The sequence below is a fragment of the Puntigrus tetrazona genome, chromosome 10 (assembly GCF_018831695.1).
Source record: "Puntigrus tetrazona isolate hp1 chromosome 10, ASM1883169v1, whole genome shotgun sequence".
NCBI classification, from domain to species: Eukaryota; Metazoa; Chordata; class Actinopteri; order Cypriniformes; family Cyprinidae; genus Puntigrus; species Puntigrus tetrazona.
The window spans coordinates 13,132,968-13,156,137 of NC_056708.1; the positions used below are offsets into that span (position 1 = coordinate 13,132,968).

General features: G+C 36.6%; 2 protein-coding genes across 2 annotated transcripts in view; one reads left to right on the plus strand and one right to left on the minus strand.

The window, feature by feature from the left end:
- The window catches only part of ryr1a (ryanodine receptor 1a (skeletal)), a 43,623-nt gene extending 23,885 nt beyond the window's left edge, over positions 1-19,738 (plus strand). The window contains 37 exon segments of the mRNA XM_043250507.1: positions 36-128; positions 888-902; positions 3,883-4,053; positions 4,164-4,223; positions 4,301-4,435; positions 4,591-4,703; positions 4,805-4,901; positions 5,006-5,112; positions 5,514-5,565; positions 5,783-5,827; positions 5,829-5,855; positions 8,212-8,311; positions 8,403-8,482; positions 8,562-8,638; positions 8,724-8,797; positions 9,272-9,289; positions 10,926-11,006; positions 11,196-11,284; positions 11,386-11,514; positions 11,856-11,960; positions 13,002-13,083; positions 13,169-14,460; positions 14,564-14,634; positions 14,739-14,907; positions 15,002-15,088; positions 15,191-15,448; positions 15,557-15,687; positions 15,909-15,951; positions 16,039-16,175; positions 16,419-16,479; positions 16,560-16,706; positions 16,785-16,919; positions 17,011-17,167; positions 17,309-17,373; positions 17,465-17,565; positions 17,648-17,699; positions 17,781-19,738. Coding sequence (XP_043106442.1) covers positions 36-128; positions 888-902; positions 3,883-4,053; positions 4,164-4,223; positions 4,301-4,435; positions 4,591-4,703; positions 4,805-4,901; positions 5,006-5,112; positions 5,514-5,565; positions 5,783-5,827; positions 5,829-5,855; positions 8,212-8,311; positions 8,403-8,482; positions 8,562-8,638; positions 8,724-8,797; positions 9,272-9,289; positions 10,926-11,006; positions 11,196-11,284; positions 11,386-11,514; positions 11,856-11,960; positions 13,002-13,083; positions 13,169-14,460; positions 14,564-14,634; positions 14,739-14,907; positions 15,002-15,088; positions 15,191-15,448; positions 15,557-15,687; positions 15,909-15,951; positions 16,039-16,175; positions 16,419-16,479; positions 16,560-16,706; positions 16,785-16,919; positions 17,011-17,167; positions 17,309-17,373; positions 17,465-17,565; positions 17,648-17,699; positions 17,781-17,876 — 4,752 coding nt within the window. The 3' untranslated portion in view covers positions 17,877-19,738.
- On the minus strand, positions 18,988-23,121 carry il2rga (interleukin 2 receptor, gamma a). Its single transcript, XM_043250502.1, has 8 exons — positions 22,946-23,121; positions 22,125-22,206; positions 21,866-22,038; positions 21,639-21,775; positions 20,961-21,129; positions 20,432-20,525; positions 20,255-20,351; positions 18,988-20,146 (listed from the first exon to the last, which is right to left on the minus strand). Exons 1-8 carry the CDS (start codon positions 23,016-23,018, stop codon positions 19,898-19,900), a joined length of 1,074 nt encoding a protein of 357 aa, XP_043106437.1. The 5' UTR covers positions 23,019-23,121; the 3' UTR covers positions 18,988-19,897.
- Between the last annotated feature and the right edge of the window lie 49 nt (positions 23,122-23,170).

The following is a 23,170-nucleotide window of genomic DNA, read 5'->3' on the forward strand; positions in this document are numbered from 1 at the left end:
TTCTGTGTACCTCACTGATCTCAATCTCTCTGCAGAATTTCAAGCGAGAAGAGCAAAACTTTGTGGTGATGAATGAAATTAACAATATGTCCTTTCTCACTGCTGACAGTAAAAGCAAGATGAGCAAGGTGAGGCCCTTTCAGATAAAGTTTTACTTCAATATTTGATTATCATATGGTTACAATACTTGTCTATATAAATTTTTTATAATTTATAAATTTTTATAATTTTTTTGTGTTACTTTCTATATTGTATTTATTAATATTTCCTATATTTTTAGTTTTCATTTTAATTTTAGTTTAGGATTTATTAGGTTTTTGTCATTTTTTATTCTTTTTTTGTTTAAGGAATAAAAAAATAATAAAAATAAATATATTGAGTTATTTGTAGTTTTATTACATCAGTTTAAACTTACTTCATATAGTGGCCAAGCCAGCATTTCTAAAAATTTAGTTTAGGTTTTTTTTTTAAGTTTACAACTAATATTTATATTTTATTTAATATTGTATTATTAGGTTGTTGTTATGAGATTATTATGATTACTATGAGACTAATTTCATTCCATACTATGTGTCTCGAAAAAACAATTTTCAGTCCTTTTAGTTAATAATAACAACACTGGTTATTACCGTGAATGTAAATGCTGAAATTTTTAAAATAGTTAATAAACCAAAAGTGAATGGTTGGTTTGGTATCTAGCTCCACACCGCAGGTAAAGTATGATGTGCTTTCATGCATTTTCTGAAGACGTTGCGTTTATTTTGCCATCACGAAGGCAAGTGCTTTTCGGATGCGTTTTACAGAATTTAGATGACAGTGTTAATGGTGTTCTCTCTCTGACTGTGCCCTGTCCTCTTTTTCTCATCTGGATGCTGGTGGGTTTCTAGACCGGGGACTCTGAGGTTAGCTTCTCTGACTGCACGACTGCTGTGCTACCGCATGGCACCTCACATCTGGGGGGGCATTTCATCAACCCCCCCAACACACTGGCACTCTCCACACGCATAACAGTGACTTCTCAACTGTTTGACCAGACTAGTGTCTCGCACCTTCCATTACATGTTACATTGGTGGATAGACGTCATGCTAGATAGCATAATGTTTGTTGTTTTCCCCCAAAATGGTAGTACTCCTAATGGATCAGATTTCTAGGAGATACAGAATTAAAAATGTGAATTTGAGAGAATGTAATCAAAGTATTATAAGTAAAATGCCTACTATGATGCAAATGAAAAGATAGGCCCTCTCACTTTCAAGAAACACTCCGTCCCCGCGGACACAAGGGCCACAGGGCACACGTCGTCCTGCCAGTGTGTGAGGGGGGAGTCTGAATGGAGGCGTTTGATGAAAGAACTCTTTGTAGAGTCAGGCTCATGGCACTTGATTCCATGTCCGTCGCAGAGGGTCCGAGCCCCTGGAGGCCTGTGCCATCACCCTGTACAGCAGTTTGCATCTGTTGGACTGTAGTTCGGATGGGGATCTTCATACATCTCTTATCTTCCTTTTCTTTTTGTATAACGGTTGCAGGTTGGGGTCAATATTTAATCTGTTCAGGAAGTCAACTGAGACTCAAATGATTCAAACTGTATTTCAGTTCATTTCCTAAACTGGATTCATGTGAAGGAATTTGACCTCAATTAATGTATATTTCGTCATACATCCTCCTTGACAAAGGGGGGCATTTAGAGTCCATCCTCTAATGTGTGCCTAATTAATCCCCCCTTAACTGGAATTGTTGCCATATTTATATCCAGTGGCTCACATTTCCACATTGTTCCATTTTTGTCTCCCCATCCACCCCTTTTAACCCATGACCCCTGATGCAATCAAAAGAAAATGATTGAGGTGGGATTGTGGAAAAAGGGATTACATTTGCATACCTTAAAACTAATGTAACCTCTAAAACTTGGCTTTAATTGTTCTGTTGCATTAACGTAATGCTACAGTTGAAATGTCAGAAGAGATAGATTTATTCAGATCACGGTTGAAATAAATATAAGACTAAAAGAGCCAAATCCAGACCAATGCCAGAACCCCTATAAGGGTTACTTCCCCCCCACAATTAAAATTAAAATTTTGTCATTTACCACTTACCTTGTTCATTCTGAACTCGTAAAAGCTTTGTTCATCGTTTGTTTCATCCTCAAACACAGTTTGAGATATTTTAGAAAAAACCCAGTAGCCTTGTTAATGTCCCATTGTCCGCCAATTAAATACCACTGGAAAAGTCTAGTAAAGTATTATTAGTCTATCTGCCATTAGTGGTGACACATGAGATGCCTTTTAGCAAATAAAAGGTCTTTTAGTGTAATTCTGTGAATGATCACCTTCAGATCATGGATTGTGGCTTTTTGCTGTAAAAAGTTTTGTATTTTGTATAAAGTAAACATAGGAATCGTGTTAAATCATATTAAAAAGTAAATATTCAATACTATAAATCAGTTTTCAGGAACTGTTATTCATCCATCTCTCAGGCATAATTGGATTATTATTTTATTTGTATTATTATATTATTAGGACATATCCAGTGATAGCTGGAATCCATAAAATTGCACCTTTTTGACCATATAAATACAATTCCATACAAGTATAAAGAAAATTTTGCTCAGTCTGGGATTCTAAATAAACGTAAGGTGTTTTTCCTCTTTGGGTTTGAGCTCTTGTTTGTTTCAGCAGTAGCAGGAAAGAGCACATGCGTTTTGCGTTATGCCATGTTCAACAGTAAAGCTAAAAAATGACTCCTCGACAGAACAGGCTGACATAATAAATAATAATAAATGATACTCAATGAAACACGTATGCAAAAACATTTTTTTCACATTTTGTCTAAAGGTTCAGTATCTGTTCCATTAAAAAAAGAATATCTGACCATTATTTCATATGTCAGTCTTTACAAGTAAGATCAATCAAGATCCAAACAACTACAGTGGATTCTCTCTCACACACAATGGGTCTCATTAATGAAGCATATGCAGCACAATTTTTATCTAAATTCCTTCTTAAATCATTGCATTCAAATCGGCTGCATAAAATATATTTTGCTCATATGTTTCCTAAATGAGTTCCAATTTCTAAAACTGGAAGAGTGTTGGTTTGGAGGGGCAAAACTGGTTCAAACAGGATGTGTGTGATCAAGATTACTGGAATGATTTCCTTTGTCTTTTTAGGTTGGGTTTTTTCTAAGCTTTATAATTAACTCCATTGAATGTGTTTGGTATTGTTACTAAGTTTGGGATTGCAGTTCCTCCTCCACCCTCTGAGGCTGAGCATGTTATGATTGTGCGTGTCCTTGCAGACTTTTTCAGTGCATGGAGTGTATTAAACTGCACTGACACACTACGCCCACCTGTAGTGCCTGTTTCTATTATGTGTTTACGATGATGTTGCAGTTGAATGATGCCCCTTTGATGCTGTCACGTCTCTGTTAAGTTAGTATAGAGATTTCAGCTTCAGACCTACTACAACGTGTCTTCCCCACTAAGCCCCACTGTTGTTGTCTATTTTTATAAAATCCAACCCTGAACATTTACCCTTCCTTGACTCTTAATGACCCTATTAATCAGAATGACTCATTTCTAAGGACTGTTCTCTAAAGAAGTCCTAACTTAAAAATAAAATCTAATGACTGAAACAATGCCTTCAAGTAAGGATGGATTTCTTCTGTATAGTTCTCTAGGTCCTGGTGAGGGAACAGGAAACTTTGGATTTTGCTCAATAAAATGATAGTACACGTTTGAGGTGGATGTCTATTTTGTGCTCAGCAGACTCTGTTAGCACATCATTCAATATGAAAATCGCCTCACAAGATGCTAAGGTCTCATTGCAAGTAATTTCATGATGTCTATGTCAGTTGTCATGCTTTGAATGTTACTGTCATCTCAGGCTGGTGGCTCGGATGTGGAGCGTACAAAGAAAAAGAGACGGGGAGATCGATACTCTGTTCAAACGTCCCTCATTGTGGCGGCCCTGAAGAAAATGCTTCCCATTGGACTAAACATGTGCTCTCCTGCAGACCAGGAGCTCATTAACCTGGCCAAGACACGCTATTCTTTGGTAGTGTGGTCTCCATATATCTGTCTTACAAGGCTGGATGTTGTAATAAAGTTTTACTTGGGCACTAAATAGGTAAAATAGGTAAAGTCTGTTGTGTTTTTTACCCACAGAAAGATACAAATGAGGAGGTCAGAGAGTTCTTGCAAAATAACCTGCACCTCCAGGGCAAGGTAAGCATGTGTCTGATTATAAAATCTTTTTAAGAAGTATTTTTGCAGAATTCTGAATGTTACCCCTCTCTTCTCAGGTTGATAACCCGTCTATGCGCTGGCAAATGGCACTGTATAAGGAAATGGCAGGAAAGGCAGAAGACGCAGATGCCCCCGAGAAAGTTGTGAAGCGGGTTCAAGAGGTCTCTGCAGTTCTCTACCACATTGAAGTGGTGAGTTTTGAAACTGCTAGTGCAATGCAAACAGTGCAGTTTGGTGACCACAATTTTTCAGTGTCTGACTTAAACTGCTTCAGCCGTTTGTAAGGCTGATAACGTCCGGTTAATATCTAGTTTAAATTCTAAACAGCCCTGATGTTTTGTTTCAGACTGAGCACCCTTTCAAGTCCAAAAAGATGGTTTGGCATAAACTGCTGTCAAAGCAACGACGTAGAGCGGTGGTGGCCTGTTTTAGGATGACTCCACTTTACAACCTGCCCAGGTGGGTGCATTTTCTGCACTAGTCTGTCTGTTTCATAGAATGATTACAGAGAGAAGGGTGGATTATGAAAGAAATATAAATGTGTATTGTCTCTTTTTCAGGCATAGAGCATGTAACATGTTCCTGGATGGGTACAAGCGAAACTGGATCCAAACTGAAGGATATTCCTTTGAGGACAGAATGATTGATGACCTGTCTGTATGTGCTCCCACGTTAACAAAAATAACTAATGCATTTCCTGTTAGTTTTGTTTTTCCTTGTAGACAAATTTAGTAACATATTTCTTTTTCTGAATGATGTAGAAAGCATTGGAGGAAGAAGAGGAGGAGGAAGAAGAAAAGGAGACAAAGCCAGACCCTCTTCATCAGCTCATTCTTCACTTTAGTCGCACAGCCCTCACCGAGAAGAGGTAAAACCCCTCCACACCTCTGAATGGTAAATGACATGTTTGACTTCAGGTGCCAAAGTAGATGATCACATGGCCATAACCAGTGACTTTTCACATTGTTCATATGGCCTTTTGGTGAAGTTATGCAATCATCCATTACAAAATAAAAACAATTTACATAAGATATGTAATGAATAGGTTTAGAAGTACTCAATGTAATGTAATGCAAAAGTCTATTATACAGTTTAACAGTTATCATACAAAGTACCACCAAAAAATTGTATTTCTAAATATTTATAATTTAATATATATATTATAATATATAAATATAATATATATATTTTATATATATAGATAGATATAGATATGTTTGTATGTCTTTCATTTTCTTTTATTTTTTCCCTGCTTCTGCTTTATCACAGCAAACTGGATATTGATTACTTATATATGGCATATGCTGATATCATGGCTAAGGTGAGACCCTCTGTCCGATGGTTTACAGTCGTCACCAATTCAGTCATTTATTTTATATATTTAAAATATTATCGCTTTACTGTAACTTGTAATTTTTCATTTCAGTTAAGGCATATTTCTATTTGAGTTTACTTTTTTTAAATTGTTTTCATAGAAAGTTTTGTCACAGGATCTCATGCTGTTTAATATTCTTTGTTCCCATCTCTGGTGAATTTAGAGTTGTCACATCGGTGAAGAGGATGAGGGGGGAGAGGATGAGGAAGAGGGGAGAGGAGGAAATGTCCTTTGAGGTGCGACAGACAGAGATGGTAGGGGAGTCCGGGGCTGGGGACGGGAAGACACAGAAGCGGTAGACCCGAGTGACATTCAAACCAACCACTGTATCATCCATCCATTCACTCACATCCCATTTTATGTCTGTTTGTCCAGGCTGTGCTCCCTGTCTCTCCATCTGACTCCATCTAATATCACATTACATGTCATAATGTAATGTCACATTGACTATATCTTTAACATGTTTTTTTTTTTTTTTTTTTTTTACAATTGACATTAAACTTTGAGCCACCTACTAAACACAGATATTAATTGTATAAAAATCTCTCAATACATTTAAATACAATAAATGAAATGTGTTTTGATATATTTTATATCAAAATAGCAGCATTATTTGGATGTGTTTAGTAGTTTAGGCTTAAATTTTTTTTTATGTTTTTGGATAACCTAAAGCTGCAGCATGTGGTAATTTTCTAATGTTGCAAAAATGACAAAGTTCCTCAAAAAATTGTCATTTAACAATACTTTAAAGCCTAGCAGATAAAAATATTAAAACAGAAATGATACAGTATAACATAGGTAATTGTGAGACCTCAGTGTGTGAAAATTCACCTGTTGCAGCTTCGATGTCCAAAAGAAGCTACATTCTCATTGTTTCTTTTTAATCGTTTGTTGCTATGAGCTTGCTTTAGGGTTGATGTGTCAAATAAGTGCTTTACTTACAGTATATATGGGTAGTTGACGTATCAATGTGTCCTATGGTGTGGTGTAAAAAAAATACAAATGAATAACCTCTAACACTGAAGATAAACCTCTCTCATACTATTTGTAACTCTAAGAATGAAGATACATTTTTCTCAAGTTATTTCTACGTAGTTTTTTTTGCTATGTCACGCCATAGGACACAGTCCAATTTTTATTTGTCAACTACCCATGTACTGGTTTAATTTGAGCAATCACTAATGATAATGTATTTGTCATATTGTTTCTGTTTGCTTTCTATTCTTACCCTGATTTTCTTTTAACTCATTCACAATAATCATGCGTAAGTGACTAATCATTGTTTTTTCAATATTACTGACATAGTATACTGACACACAGACTACAGCTAAAGCCAGAGCAGTCTCCTAGTCTACACACACACAGCAACACAGATGCAAAATAGATGAATAAACAGATGCACCTATAACGAATTGGATTGTATACGCCACACACACAGACACAGACACACAAACACACACACACTATCAGGCTGAGCATATGCCATACAGTAGGAAGACAATATGCACCATATATTCCATACTTTCGGGTGCTTAGGTCAGGCTTACACGGAAGGGGGGTGGGATGGGTGGGATGGGAGGTTTGGGAGGGACGTGTACCGTATTATGCATGCAGTAATTATAAATATAAACATAGAATTTTTGCCAAAGCAAGCTCATATAATTAATCCAACATTTGTATTTGCTTTTAAATTTTTCCTACAGTAATAAGTCAGTAATAAAAAAAAAGCTTGCTTTATTTTCTGTTAATAACATTATGTATTTGCCAAAGTTAAACTATAATTACAATTCCAGTTTATTTCAAAATAAGCTGATGTTTGATGATGCTGGGTTAAGGGTTAGACTTCCCTGATTTTACAGTTCACTTTCCAGGAGACAGAGCTGTAAATGAGTAACACCTGCATGGTTCTTTGTTTCTCTGTAAGATTCAAGGCCATCAGGAGAGTTTACTGTAGTCCAACGTTTGCTCTGATAGACAAACGTGAGAAATTAGAAATGACTGTCTCAAAACTAATGATGATGATGGGAGCATGCTAAATGAAAATGATTGAAAAAGAAGAGGATTTTATTATATAAAAATAATCACATCAGCAGGGCCCAAATCATTTACAAACACTCACAATCACTTGCCTTAACACTGTTATGATCACATTTTAACTAAAAGAAATAAATGTTCACTTTGTGTTGCATAAGATATTTAGACAAACATTTGATAAAAGACATTTGATACTGCTGAAAAGGAAAGTTGTGTTAGGGTTTCAGTCTTAGTGAAAAAAAAACAACTTCTAAAATTATAAATACTCAATTAGATTGAACATCTTCTATGCATTTTTTTTCATTGCCCAAAAGATAAAAAGATTTTAGAATTGACAAATAGTAATTAGCCAAGATAGAAAAAATAACATGCTTTTATTGTTATTGTTAGATGTCTGTAGTTGAACTAGAGCAGGGCTGTCCAAACTCTGTCCTGAGTTTGACTGAGTTTGGACAGCCCTGAATTAGAGGAATAAGGAAATTGAGCAAAAAGAACAGATTATAAGGAGAAATGTTAACGCTTTTAGGTGGTTCAATTTTTCCATGCTTAACCTTACAGGAGAAAGAGATGGAGAAGCAAAGACTTCTATACCAGCAGTCACGTCTCCACAACCGAGGGGCTGCTGAGATGGTCCTACAGATGATTAGCGCCTGCAAGGGTACGTGTTTGCCTCTTTTCAAGTCTTTTTTTTTGAAGCTTGAGCGCTTTGAGCACTTATTATTTTAAAATATATATTTTTTGTTGCACAGGTGAGACTGGTTGCATGGTCTCTTCAACCCTAAAACTTGGTATTTCCATTCTGAATGGCGGGAACAGTGAGGTCCAACAGGTTAGATAAGAGCCATCTGAATGGAAGCATGGCAGTGAATTAGACCCTAAACTAATGCTGAGATGTAATTTGCTTGCAGAAAATGCTGGACTATCTGAAAGACAAGAAAGACGTGGGTTTCTTCCTCAGTGTCCAAGCTCTAATGCAGACCTGCAGGTATATTCTCGCTGGAAGCTGTTGTCACCTTACATTCGTATTATTTAAACGATTCATAATATCAGGGTTTGCTCCTCTTTTGCAGTGTTTTGGACCTGAACGCCTTTGAGAGGCAGAATAAAGCAGAGGGTCTAGGTATGGTGTCTGAGGAGGGCACAAGTAAGTAATATGAATGATCTAGAATCTTTTCATCAAGAATAAAGAAGTATCAGTTAAGTCAAATGTATCAAATTTATTCTCCAAGTATAGAGTAACAATAACATATCGAGAATGTCGAATCCATAAATGTTTAGAATGTCTTGTTTGGCTCCTAAATTTAAGGCCAAAATGAAATACGGCAAGTATTCAGTCATCCATCTGTAATCATACATGTTTGGTCATTCTAACATGGAAATGCACATCATTTGTTAAACAAATATATCAGTCGAATAAATTAATTGTAACCATACTCCAAAACCATCTCCAAATTTAATAATCTAGTCTAATATGATGTCAGATTATGATATTGGCCATGAATAATTCCCTTTTCATTCCATGTTGTCTGTTTGCCGTCAACTCACCATCCCTCTTTTTCCATAACTATACTTTTGTCCCCCATCTCTTTTCATTGTTCCTTCCTTTCATGGGCCTCAGACGTGAAGCTAGAGCGGGGTAAATAACGCCTCTGTCCCTCTATTTCTTCCTGTCACTCCTCTCTGTCCTTTTATCTCTTTGAAATCATTTTTTGTTTGAATTTTTTTGCTTTTTTGGTTTTGAAATGTAATAAATATATATACATTTTAAGTATATATATATATATGAATTTTATCACTCAAGGATTTGTAAAAACAACTTTCAGTTACATTGCAAATGCAGATCACAGTATCTGAATTACTTCACAGTTTTATACACCGAAACAGAATGTGACTGAAGTGTTTTTCTTCATCCCAGAGTGCCGAAACAGATCTACTGTAACTCTAGAACTCTGCATTGTGTCTAATCTATGAAAAATAGCAGTTCAATTATATATAAATATACGCTGCATTTTAGTTATTTAGAATAACAGGCAAAAAATATTATTTTTTATTCGCAATGTTGTTTTTGGCATTAAATTTGTTTTTTAGATCGTTTAGGTCGTAACCTTCATATGATGGCACTAAAAATGCTTAAGTTCAGAATATGTGTTTTGTTCCTAACAAATACATATAACTTACCAAATCCTGCCACTGGTTATGTATTAAACCTTATATGATCTAACCTTATATGTCTTGGCTTCACCATTTCTGCACCTAATATTACCCTATATGCCCTCCTATATTTACCCCAGCTGAGACATTGACTTGAGGTCAAAATTAATCCAGTAATCCGCCGTTATCAAAAACGGTAGGTTATGTTAGTTACAGCAGTTTAGCAGTGCAGTTAAACATTGTGATCATTTTCTATGCAACAAATTCACTGGAAGTTACTGGCAAACATATCATTTCATGCATATCATGCCATGAAGGCTTTGAATGAATGTAATTTTCATGAATCTAGTATTGATTATCGACCTCCTCCTTGCCTGCCCAAACACAGCTGAGGTTTAGGATTGCAGTAGGTCTGTCCCGCATGCTAAAGTATCATCTATGTTAGGGCTTCATATTGTAATTAATCCCCCTCTGTGTTGAGCCACAGTATATGTGATTATATATCAGTGTTCTTATATCTGTGTTCATATATGCACATTATGGTGTATGTGTATAGTTTCTGTATGTGTTGTGCTATTTGGGTAAAGAGATGTAATGTGTCTTTATTTTGTGCTGCTATAATTAAGTCTAAGTCAAAAAACTAGTCATTCCACTCCCTAGTTCACAATAAAGTGAATCGTTCAATTTTGCATTTTTGTATCATTTTTGTGCACTGTTGCTTTAAAAAAAGAGTGGCACTATAAACACAAATATTAGTTTGTATTACATGTCTGGTGCTTCTCGGGGCTTTACTGATATAATTGAATATAGTGAGTAGGCTGAATTTAATTGGACACCTTGGTTAGTGTACTTAATACTGACCTGGGCAGTGGAATGAAACAAAAATAACTCAATTTCCTGCTTATCTCTTACAGAACGGGATGAAAATATTGCAGTTTTCACTAACATTATAACATGAGATATTTAAGGTAGTTTTTCTCTAAGCTCTTTAATCAATTGCTCTTTTCCACTTACTTTCTCTTTTCAGTCCTAATCAGATTGCCGCTACACTAAACCTGTGATCAGTGTCACAACTACATGTTCATCTATATGTAATGTCACATATTTCCTTCTTTACATAGGTGAGAAAGTCATGGCTGATGATGAGTTCACTTGTGACCTCTTCCGCTTCCTGCAGCTCCTCTGTGAGGGTCACAACAATGGTGGGTCCTGAATCTGCATGTACAGTAAAATGCATAGCAGTTTTAATTTCATCATAAAATGAGTCTTGAATTTAAATGCCATCATATTGTTCAAACCCTGTATGCTGTTGCCTTTTACTGTAACACACAAAAAGTGAATTTAAAGAGGGAGTTTAGGGAATGTCATCTGTGAGTTTACTTCACTTCCAGACTTCCAGAACTACCTGAGAACACAGACAGGCAGCACCACCACCATCAATGTCATTATCTGTACAGTGGATTATCTGCTTAGACTACAGGTGAAGTCACATTACCCTCAAAAACAGACTAATTCAGACATAGATAAGTATTCTCAGTAAGCACACTTATTGCTTTTTGGGTGTTTATTTTCTCTTTCCAGGAGTCTATCAGTGATTTCTACTGGTATTACTCAGGAAAAGACATCATAGATGAACCAGGCAAGAGGAACTTCTCTAAAGCTATGACTGTGGCCAAGCAGGTGTTCAACAGTCTTACTGAATATATCCAGGTACTTTATTAAATCAATGACATCCATATTCCATATATTTATGATATTAATTTTGTTTTGGTCTGTACATATAGCTTTTACACAACCCCTTGTGAGTTGAATTGTAGAATTTTTGGTAACACTTTATTATTATTTTAAGGTGTCAGAATACAGTGTAATTACCTAATTAGGTACTTAGTTGTAGCCATTGTACTTACATGAAATAAAATGTACTTACTAGGTAATTACTCTGTATTATGGACACCTTAAAATAAAGCGTCTTTAGTTTCCAATTTAATGACCTCTAAAATCAGACACATATTATATGGCTGTCATGTATTTAAGTTGTCTTCTTGTCTCAGGGTCCCTGCACAGGAAACCAGCAGTCCCTGGCCCACAGTCGTCTCTGGGACGCTGTGGTGGGCTTCCTGCATGTGTTTGCACATATGATGATGAAACTGGCTCAGGTAACCCATCTGAACTTGATTCCTCTGTTGATCTACAGATTTCTTGTGTTTATTTTATCTGAATGCATTAGATCACACACTTTATATAGTAGAAAATGTGTGTAATTTTTACTAAAAGAACTTATTTATTACTTTAGTAGCTTATAGAAAGTGCATGTAAATAAAACTGCAGTAGCTGCTTATGTATAGTAGATAACAGTATGTTTTTAATTATTAGATTACATTCTGAAAGAACATGTTACATTCCTTTTTCAAACTTCAGATGACTAGTATGTTGGAATGTAATATTGTTTTTACTCTCAATGTGTTACTGATTAATTAAACTGTTTTTCATACACCGTATGCAGGGAAGAGTATGTATCACTCTATTTATCTATTGAAGTGATTTTGAGTTTCCCCCCTTATGTTCCAGATTCCCAAATCCAGGTTGTTTGAACCCAGTTTGACACAAAATCTAAATTTACGTTTCATTTACCGCATCAATATCTCGTAATATTTCTGCTAAAAAAAAATCTGCCAACTATGCAAACAAGTGGGTCAAACAGCCTGAGAAAATGGATGGCAGTTAACATTACCCGCAAAAACCATGTGTTTTCAACTATGTGAATTTGCTGTATTAAAAAGTGTATTGCCTCTTCTACAGTTCTGCCTTTGGTGTGCTGTTTGATTTTTTTTCATGATCTTTTTTGTGTATGGAGTGTTTTAGTTTCTAGTAATTAACCCCTGTTATTGTTACTGCATGCATTAACCTAGATTTAAATGTTACAGTTTTTTACATTATCCTCAAGTAATCTGATAAGTTAAAGATGCTGATGCTTATTTTGTGACCATGCCCTTATACAATAAGCTATATGACGATAACGAATAATGATGTTGTGTGTTTTCATATTTTATAATAAATAATATTATTTTTGTTTTATAAATGATGCATTTTATATACAGTATTATATATTTTTTTTTAAATAAAAGCTGCTGGTTTAGATTATGCATCTTATGGTACAGTATATATATTTTATAGTATGCCATTCTGCTTTCTTGTAGGATTCCAGTCAAATAGGTCTTCTGAAAGAATTGTTGGACCTTCAGAAAGATATGGTGGTCATGTTATTGTCTCTGCTGGAGGGTATGAAAGAAATTTTGAATGTATGTTCATCAGTTTGAAATCATTCAGTCTAGACCTGAATGCACTGTATGACTGTATTTCACAGGTAATATTGTAAATGGCACCATTGCTCGCCAAATGGTGGACATGCTAGTAGAGTCCTCCAGCAATGTAGAAATGATCCTTAAATTCTTCGACATGTTCCTCAAGCTAAAGGACATTGTTGCTTCTGATGCATTCCGCGACTATGTGACAGACCCCAGAGGTTTGATATCCAAGAAGGATTTCCAGAAAGCCATGGACAGCCAGAAACAGTACACACCTGCAGAGATCCAGTTCCTATTGTCCTGTTCTGAGGCAGATGAGAATGAGATGATTAATTATGAGGAGTTTGCCAGTCGGTTTCAAGAGCCGGCAAAGGACATTGGTTTTAACATAGCTGTGCTGCTAACTAACCTCTCTGAACACGTTCCTCATGACACCAGGTTGCAGAACTTCCTTGAACAAGCTGAGAGTGTTCTGAACTATTTCCGCCCTTTCTTGGGTCGTATTGAGATAATGGGTGCAAGCAGAAAGATCGAGAGAATCTACTTCGAGATCAGTGAGGTGAATCGTAAGCAATGGGAAATGCCTCAAGTAAAAGAATCCAAGCGGCAGTTCATATTTGATGTGGTCAACGAAGGTGGCGAGTCAGAAAAGATGGAGCTTTTTGTCAACTTCTGTGAGGATACCATCTTTGAGATGAACATTGCTTCCCAGATTTCAGAGCAAGATGAGGAGGAGAAAGAAGAGGATGATGAAGAGGAACCCGAAGTAGGTGGTGGTGGAGATGAAGAGGGAGGTGGAGAGGAAGGCCAGCCAGAATCAAGCTCTGCCTTTTCTGATTTTATCCAAAGCATCATGAATTTCCTGGGCATGTTTACTTTTAGAAATATTCGCAGACAGTACCGAAGGCTCAGGAAGATGACCATCAAGGAAATCGTGGTCAAGCTTGCTACCTTCCTATGGACAATCCTCATAGGCATCCTCTATTTTATTTACAGTGTGTGTAAAGGTTTCTTCCTGCTAATCTGGCATACACTTTTTGGAGGTGGTTTAGTTGAAGGGGCCAAGAACATCACTGTGACCGAGTTGCTGGCCAGCATGCCAGATCCCACACAGGATGAGGTGCATGGAGACCTACCGGGAGAACCAAGGGGTGGAGAAGAGCAGGATACAGGAGGGATAACAGACTCAATGGAAGTTGGAGGGGGAGAGGAAGAGGATGAGGACATCCAAGAAAAAGACGGTGGAAAGATTCCTGGTATTGATACACCTGGTGGACTTGGAGATATGGGTGACACAACCCCTGTGGAACCGCCAACTCCAGAGGGCTCTCCATTACTCAAGAGGAAAATGGTATGGTGGTGTTGATTTAACTGAATTCCTTGATCAGTCTTCTACACAAAGTCTTTTAATTGTATGTGTCATGTTGGTCCTTGTTTTGTTTTTAATGCTGCAGCAACCAGAAGAGGCAGGACCTGAGCAACCTCCTGCTATTGAAGAACCTCCTCCTGAGCCTGAAAAAGCAGAGTGAGTGACTCCCAAATGTAGGGAAAACAGGACATTGTAGTGTTTGTGTTTGATTTTTTTTTTCATAAGCCCACATTTTAATGACAATCTTCCATGTATAACAGCACTGAGAATGGAGAGAAGGCTGAGAAGGAAGCAGAGGTAAAGCCCGAGGCCACACCAGAAGAACCAAAACTTGAGAAAGCCACTAAAGCCAAAAAGGAAAAAAAAACAGTCAGGAGAGCAGGATTTGAGCTCTGGAATGAGTTAGATGTTCAAAGAAATAAATTCATGGTAGGGAATTTTTTCTTAATTTTGAATTTTAGTTCCCGGTTTAATTAGAATTTACAGGTTTTGATTTGTTGTTAATCTCCATGTCCATTTACAGAACTGTTTGTCCCGTAACTTCTACAACCTTCGTTTCCTGGCTTTGTTCATTGCCTTTGCCCTGAACTTCATTCTTCTCTTCTACAAGGTTGAAAAATTTATGTTTAATTAATTCAAAATGTCATGATAATTGTACTTTTAAATGCTCATAGATATAAAATCTAAACCAATTTTTTTTTTTATGCTCCAGGTATCTGATACTCCTCCGATTAGTGATGAGTTTGATGGCTCAGGTATGTTTGAAGGCTCTGGGCTGTTTGAAGGCTCTGGGGAGGACTTTGAGGGCTCTGCTGGAGAGGATGGAGGTGGTGAGGATGATGATGAGGAAGGCCCTGTGTATTTTTTCCTGGAAGAGAGTACGGGATACATGCAGCCCACTATGGCCTGCCTGGCTATTGTGCACACCATCATCGCCTTCTTATCTATCATTGGATACAACTGCCTCAAGGTTTAAACCACTAGATTTACATTTTAGTACTTTGGGTTATTTTTATTTGATTTAATTTTGTATATGTTTTATCTATCAATAAGTTGTCATGATGTTGTGGTCTGTTAGATTCCACTGGTCATCTTTAAGAGAGAGAAAGAGCTGGCAAGAAAGCTGGAGTTCGATGGTCTTTACATCACTGAACAGCCAGAGGATGATGACATCAAAGGCCAATGGGACAGATTGGTGCTAAACACACCGTAAGTGAGGAGATGCCTTCATTGTGGAGCTGTTTCTCACAAGATGGTTGACTAAAATGAAACATAAATATTTTGTGGTCAAACTGGTTTTTCACATACAGTATGTGGACCTTAATTTTTCTCCTTAAAAGACTAGTACAATTTCATTAGCGGATCTAGCCAATTGTGGCAATAATTTTCCTTGGAAAAATTGTAATTAAAACTCTTTATCATTGCTTTAGCTCCTTTCCCAACAACTACTGGGACAAATTTGTGAAACGAAAGGTAAAAATATTTTTCTTATTCATTGGTGTGTCGATTTAAAGTAATTGTGTTTTCGAAAGCTGTGTTGTTGTCGCTTCCTTTGGCAAGGTTCTGGATAAATACGGAGATATTTATGGTCGTGAGCGAATCGCAGAACTGCTGGGTATGGATCTGGCATCGCTGGATGTCAGCAAACAACAGACAGACAAGAAACCCGAAGAGCCAGACAACTCTATGCTTGCATGGTATTAAAAATACATTACAAGTGCCATAATTCTGTGACATTTTAAGATATTGCTTTTAAGAGTTGTATTATTTCCTTGCCACTAGTGGCACCAAACAGAATTGCAAAAATATAGATTTTTCAGACTTTTTTCAAATGCTTGTCCTGTCTGCTACTGGTCAGCCAAACATATTCCATAAAACTACACTATTGGTCAAAGCATATGAGATCAAGTATTAGATTTTCCTTCCATGTTTTTTTTTAGGTTCACTTCCATTGACATCAAGTATCAGATCTGGAAATTTGGAGTTGTGTTTACAGACAATGTAAGTCTTAAAATCGACAGTATTTTGTCAAATCTAGACCAAGTTTTAGTCAAGTGTACTAAAGTGTTCTTTATCTACAGACTTTCCTCTACTTGGTGTGGTACACGGTTATGTCACTTCTTGGACATTACAACAATTTCTTCTATGCTTGTCACCTGTTGGACATTGCAATGGGTGTCAAAACCCTGCGTACAATTCTTTCCTCTGTCACACACAATGGAAAACAGGTATAGTCAGCACAAGAATTCAAACTGGTTCTGAAAATCTGCACTTATACGCTGGTTGACTCTGTTGGGTTGTTTCAGCTTATGATGACTGTGGGTTTGCTGGCTGTGGTTGTGTACCTCTACACTGTGGTGGCCTTCAACTTCTTCAGGAAGTTCTACAATAAGAGCGAGGATGAGGACGAGCCAGACATGAAGTGTGATGACATGATGACGGTCGGTCACTGCATTACACAGCATTATTAGTGTTAAATTGTCTTTTATTCTTCTTCTCTAATAATGTATTTTATTGTTGGTCTCTTTACAGTGTTATCTGTTCCACATGTACGTGGGTGTGAGGGCAGGCGGAGGCATAGGAGACGAGATTGAGGACCCAGCAGGGGATGAGTATGAACTCTATCGGGTGGTTTTTGACATCACCTTCTTCTTCTTTGTCATTGTCATCCTGCTGGCCATCATTCAAGGTGAGACTCATGTTTCTGTCCAACTTCATTTAGAAAATGAAGCCTTGTATTTCAGATTCAGATTCATGACTTTTGAGATTTCATTTTCTGGAATAGATTCAGAACACTGCACTGTAATTCACTGCATGTTTGTTTGCACAGGTCTGATCATTGATGCTTTTGGTGAGCTGAGAGACCAGCAAGAGCAGGTCAAAGAAGACATGGAGGTATTTAGATACACATAATAAAAAAATTACACCTCAGGTTTTTAGATTCTTATCAATGTGTCTGATTTTACACTTTGCATTGCTTCTCCAGACCAAATGCTTTATATGTGGTATTGGGAGTGATTACTTCGATACAACGCCACATGGCTTTGAGACGCATACGCTTGAAGAACACAATCTGGCCAATTACATGTGAGCGCTTCGGTTGTATGTCTCATTTCTGCCAATCTCCCCATCTTCAGACTAAGAAAAATAATGTTACTTTCTTTACTAGGTTCTTTCTGATGTACTTAATCAACAAGGATGAAACTGAGCACACTGGGCAGGTAGTACATGTTAAAATATTCATAACTGATAAACATAAAAAGTGATCTAAACCCAACAGTGTGTATGTGTGTGTGCGATAGGAATCGTACGTGTGGAAGATGTACCAGGAGAGATGCTGGGATTTCTTCCCTGCTGGAGACTGCTTCAGAAAACAATATGAAGACCAGCTTGGATAAATGCTTTTCTGTTTTGTATGTAGCCTTTAACAAAACTTGTATGATATTTGCGACTATCTATGATCTATGTCAAATTTTCAAATTTTACTTTAAAAAAGTAATTAGTTATAGTTACTAGTTGCTTCTCACAAATAGTAACTGAGTAGTATAACATTATTATAAAAGTTACTAATTACCAATATGGTTGCCCCCAATATTAAATGTTAAATTACTAAAATGGACACTAAATAGAATAAATTATTATTATAAAAAACTGTACATTAATCTATACTATTTATCTACTCACACAGTCAGCCAAGCATTATAATATGATATTATAATTAACCATTATATAATGATAGAACCTTAGTAATTAGGATAACCAAGTATGAATGCATATTTGTTATGTTGACTGAACTTGGTGAACTGGTGGTGGTGCTTGTTTGTCATTTAGTGTTTCTATCCAAAAAATTACAAAATAACAAAACTACGATTCTACTACTAATAGCAATATAAAACTCACTAAGGATTAATTAGCTGGTGGGCTTATGAATAATAATCACGTAGTCTGCGTTTGCTCGAAATGATTTGCTGCCAATAGGTGAGAAACAGGGAGTCCTTAAAAGCTGGAACTCCGTTATTTTGGCAGGAAAGTACGGCAAAGAACACCATGTAGATATTGTGCGTCAACTTTGCATTATAAAAGACTCTCTTGCACTGTGTCTTTGCGTGTGTGAGACAAAGCGACGGCGACCTGTGCGACCATTCAAGGCGTTGTATCGGGGGTAACGATTCGTTTGATTACCCGTTACTCGATCACTGAAAATTATACACAGAAATACAGACTTGCACAATACCATATCGTTATTTAAAAAGGCACTCAAAGTGCATGCTATTTATTCATAGAAAGTGTTTTGGGGTCATTTTAAAGTATCTGTTTATTTAAAATATTAACGTGCCTAAGACTTATTCTAATGATTCTTTAGAGTGTGTGAACATCTTTATTTCATAAATGTTAACGTATTTGATATTCTTGCAGTTTATGTTAAGCATCCCATTTTAAGATCAGCTCAAAATCTACTGTGAAATAAAAAAACATTTTATCAAAGTAACTAAGTAAACATCACAGGCATCACACAAAATCTTTTTATTCTGAGACTGTAAAAGCATTATATTCTTGAAGCATCACACTTGTCTTTAAACATATAATCACCTTAAAATAGCTAATTGTTGAATGTTTTTCAAAAATGTGAAATTTTATCAGTAATACAGATGAGCAAAATATTAAAAGTGCAATAATAAATTCTGATAAAAACACACAATGAATACGCAATTAATATATATATGGCAAGAAAAATTAAATCTAAAAGTTAAATTTCAGAGCAATTGGTTTAGTCAAAGTGAAACTACAAGTAGATAAAAAAATTGCCTGCAACATGAATCACAAATAGCACTCAACTAAATAATCAGATGATACATAGGCTGCTAGGTGATGGGATTTTCCCAAAAGTACATATATAAAATTCTAGAATTTACTTTGTACTAAGTATACATGTTATCACAGACACATTTTACACCTTCATAAGTCACTGCTTGCAACAATTCTAATTTCTCGAATGCCTTGCTTCTGGATACAGAAAAATTACCAATTGTACATTACTGTGGTAAAACAGCTAACAACACTGAGAAAAATACTTCTGACACAAGCAAAAAAAAAATCCACAACTTGCCCTGAAACAGCAAAAACAAACTCCGAACTATATAAAACACAAAAAGGAACACCATTTTAGTTAAGAACACTAGATTATCCTGCTTAAACCTAAGAAAACATAAAAAATTGTTGTTCTAGGTTGATTATTTAAAAAATAAAAGTGCAAATGCTGGATTTGACTGGAACTCATCATGTAACACATTCAAACCCCCCCCGTTCTTGCATATAAACGTTTTTCTTTTCTCTTCAGGATTCTAGTTTCAAAATTAAATTTCAAATCTGCCGATTTCTAAACCCCTTAATTTTAATTGCCTCAGATTAAGATGAAGATTTAGACTGGCTTATCCAAATGCGATAGATCTTGGGTTTGTATGGTTTCGGAAGAACTAGGTATGGTGGAGGATGACGAGTAGCTATGCATGCACTGGTAATCTGATGACAGGTCTGTCGGCTTCGAGAGGATGCTTTCGCTGTCGGTGCTGGACTGGGACATTATCTTGTACTCGCGCACAAGACATGCACGCTCTGTGAAATTGGGTTTGAAGCCGTTCTCCAGATCTTTAGGCATGGACAGCCATTTCTGCGCGACAAAAAAAAAATTGCATCTTGTATTCCCTCTTTACCACTATGGATTAAAAAGCTAATTAAAGCATGGTACGTGAATGATAAAATAAAAACTATTACTTACCTCAACATTGCCATCATAATTGTCAAAAAGAGCTGCAAGGTAGTTGCTTACATTGCGTCCTGCGTTTGGTACCACTGGTATCAAAATGATTCTCAACCTATGTAAAGTTACATATTGAATTAGCATAAAACACTACTGGATTTAACTTTAAAGAAAGGCAAGAAAACAGATCCAAACCTCTCGCTATGGACGAGCAAGCAGGCCAGTATGAGGAGAATTACTGAGGCTACTGCTGTACACAGCACCAGGGACATCACAGATATGCGGCCGTCTGGGGAAAAGAGTCACTGTTAAAGCCGCTGCTGTAGTTTTCAGATCTGACTTAGCAAACATAGGCCACTTCTCTTTTAATATAAGATACATATTGGTAAATGGCACCGCGTAATACTGCGTTAAACTGGCAGAGTAGTAAGGTGGTTGTGGAAAATGACAAATTCTTCACTTTCAACATGCAAAAGTATCTATTTTTTAAAGCATCTTGTCTGGTTAAGCATCAGGTAAAACACAAGAACATCTGATGTGCTGCTGCAGTGTATTAACGTTGCATTGTTAGTGCGAGAGCGCCATATTTTGGCGTTCGACGTATATAATGCGCCAGCAGCTGAGAGCCTGTGAGTGTTTGTTTGCTGCCTTTCGTCTTTTAAAATTGCAGCACACTCTGCAGATAAAGCACTGAGAGACTTATAATACGGATAAGATAAATGACCTGTGGTGTTGTTGGTCTTTAACTGCTCCCAGTAGATAGGCTCACTCCAGTCGCTCCAAAGCTTGGACTCTCCGCAGGAAAACTCTATTCGAGACCTCACCTGGAACTCGTAGCGTTTGTTTGAGGGAAAAGGCAAACTGAAGGAGGTCCTGTGGCCTGGAGTGGTGTTCTAGGGAAGAGAGAACTGTGCCGTTTGCATATGGTTCTCAGAAGACCACAAGGTGAGAATGCGGAACAATGACAATTTGTACAACACAGTCTTCGGAATTTGTTAGTCTAGATGTCAAGCATGGGACATTCTAGTTTGGGACATTTACCATTTAATAAGCAGTTCCAAGAACATATGGCATAGTAACAATTTCTCATAAAAAGTTAATTAATTGGAATTTGTCAGCAATCATTACTAAAGGAAAGAAATAAGTGATGATTATGACTGGGTGAATGATTCTCAATAGATATGTAAGTTTAAAACTCAGATTTACAGACTTGCAATAGTTGCTTTGGTGTTTGGAGATGTATAGAAAGCCACTTTTGTGCATTTATTTTGATTTCAGTATCAGTACATGTTTCTCGTAATAAATCATTAAGCCATTTCAGGCCATATGAAATTAATATACAATGTCCATGTGTTTCAATCGTGGCCAGTCAAAGTTTGATTTCATAAAAGAAATTTCACACCTTCCAGGCATTGTTGTCCGTCCTGTGACGAACTTGACTCTCAATGCAGCTGTCGTTCTTTGTAATATTCCAGTACAGCCACAGTTCAGCATCTTTCTTCTCCACCACGGACAGGTTGACCGGAGAGTAAAGCTTCACTGTTTAACAACACAGTATATGAATTATCAATCCATCAACTCATTTCCGTACAATCACTGCCGATTATAAATATGAATCATTTCTAATACCATATTCTTTCAGATTATGTTCCTGTTCTGTCACCAAACTGCCGTTGCTGCTATGCAGACGTGTTTTCAGCGTAATAAACCGTTGTGGTTTTTCATAGTGGAACACACAGCCCGTGTTAACACCGTCAGTGCTGAGGTATTTTTCACAATCAAGAGTTTCTTTATGAGAAAACCTAAAAAAAAAAGGAAAACATGTTGTTGTCAGTTCCGAAACTTTCATCCAAAAATGCAGGTTTTCTATTTTTTTCAACATACGTACTTGCTCTTGAAAGTGTAATTGTGCTTATGTTCAGTCCATGTGCAATTAACATAGTCCAAATTTATGATAAGGCAGGTAATTTCTGGGTAAAAAAAAAGAGAAAAACAAAATGGTTAACATTTAAATGCATCTTTTATGTGACATATAAATGTCACAGTATTGCAGCTTGCAATGCATGTAGTTTGTCAGTAGAGGATGCTCAGCCTGTGAGGACTGGAAAAAACCCCACATATACAGGAAATATGTACATTTTCAGTCAAAATCACAATATTTTACAGTCTTACTGATTACAGTTAAATCATAGTCGTGCATAAGAATTTTCGAACATTTCGATTTAAAACTGAAACCAAAAGTGTCGTGAGCTGTTGTATCAAAGTCATCTTTGGTTGAGTATGCACATCATGGCCAAAGAGAAGCCATTTTGTAAAACAAGCATCTGAACATTGTCGACTCGTCAGCGACAGCTTGCTTGAAAATTTCACAATTTCCTGAGGAGTATGTAACGGTCATGTCTGCTAATGAAATAATCGCTAGAATCAGGCCCTGTATATGTCAACACATTAGATTGTACCATCTTAACTGTTGTAGAACCACATACTTCCGTAGTTTTAAAGAGCACATAAAACCACAAAAAGGGGAAGAAATTAATAAAAGGGCAACAAACCATACCTAGTTTTTTGTTTAATAGGTTTAAAATGACTTTTGTAAACTCTTTTTATATGAATACAAACTCTAGGTATGATGTGTTTCGTAAAGGCTATGTAAGGCAAAATCAAAATAATAAGGTAAAAAATACAGTACATTAGTTGTAAAATACTCACTTGGCTGTGAAGACGAAGAAAATGCAAACGAGGGAATGCTGCCAAAGAAAACACCAATAAGAAGTAATATCATCTTGGACAGGGTCACATAACCCACTTGTTGTTTTAGGTCTGTTTCTGTCTTCCCTGTTCTAACCAGAATGTATGTGCTCAGCGTGGGCTGACGTGAGATTTCCTGTTCCTGTTGATTCTGAAAAGTGTATTTGTGTATGAAAGAGAGCAGGT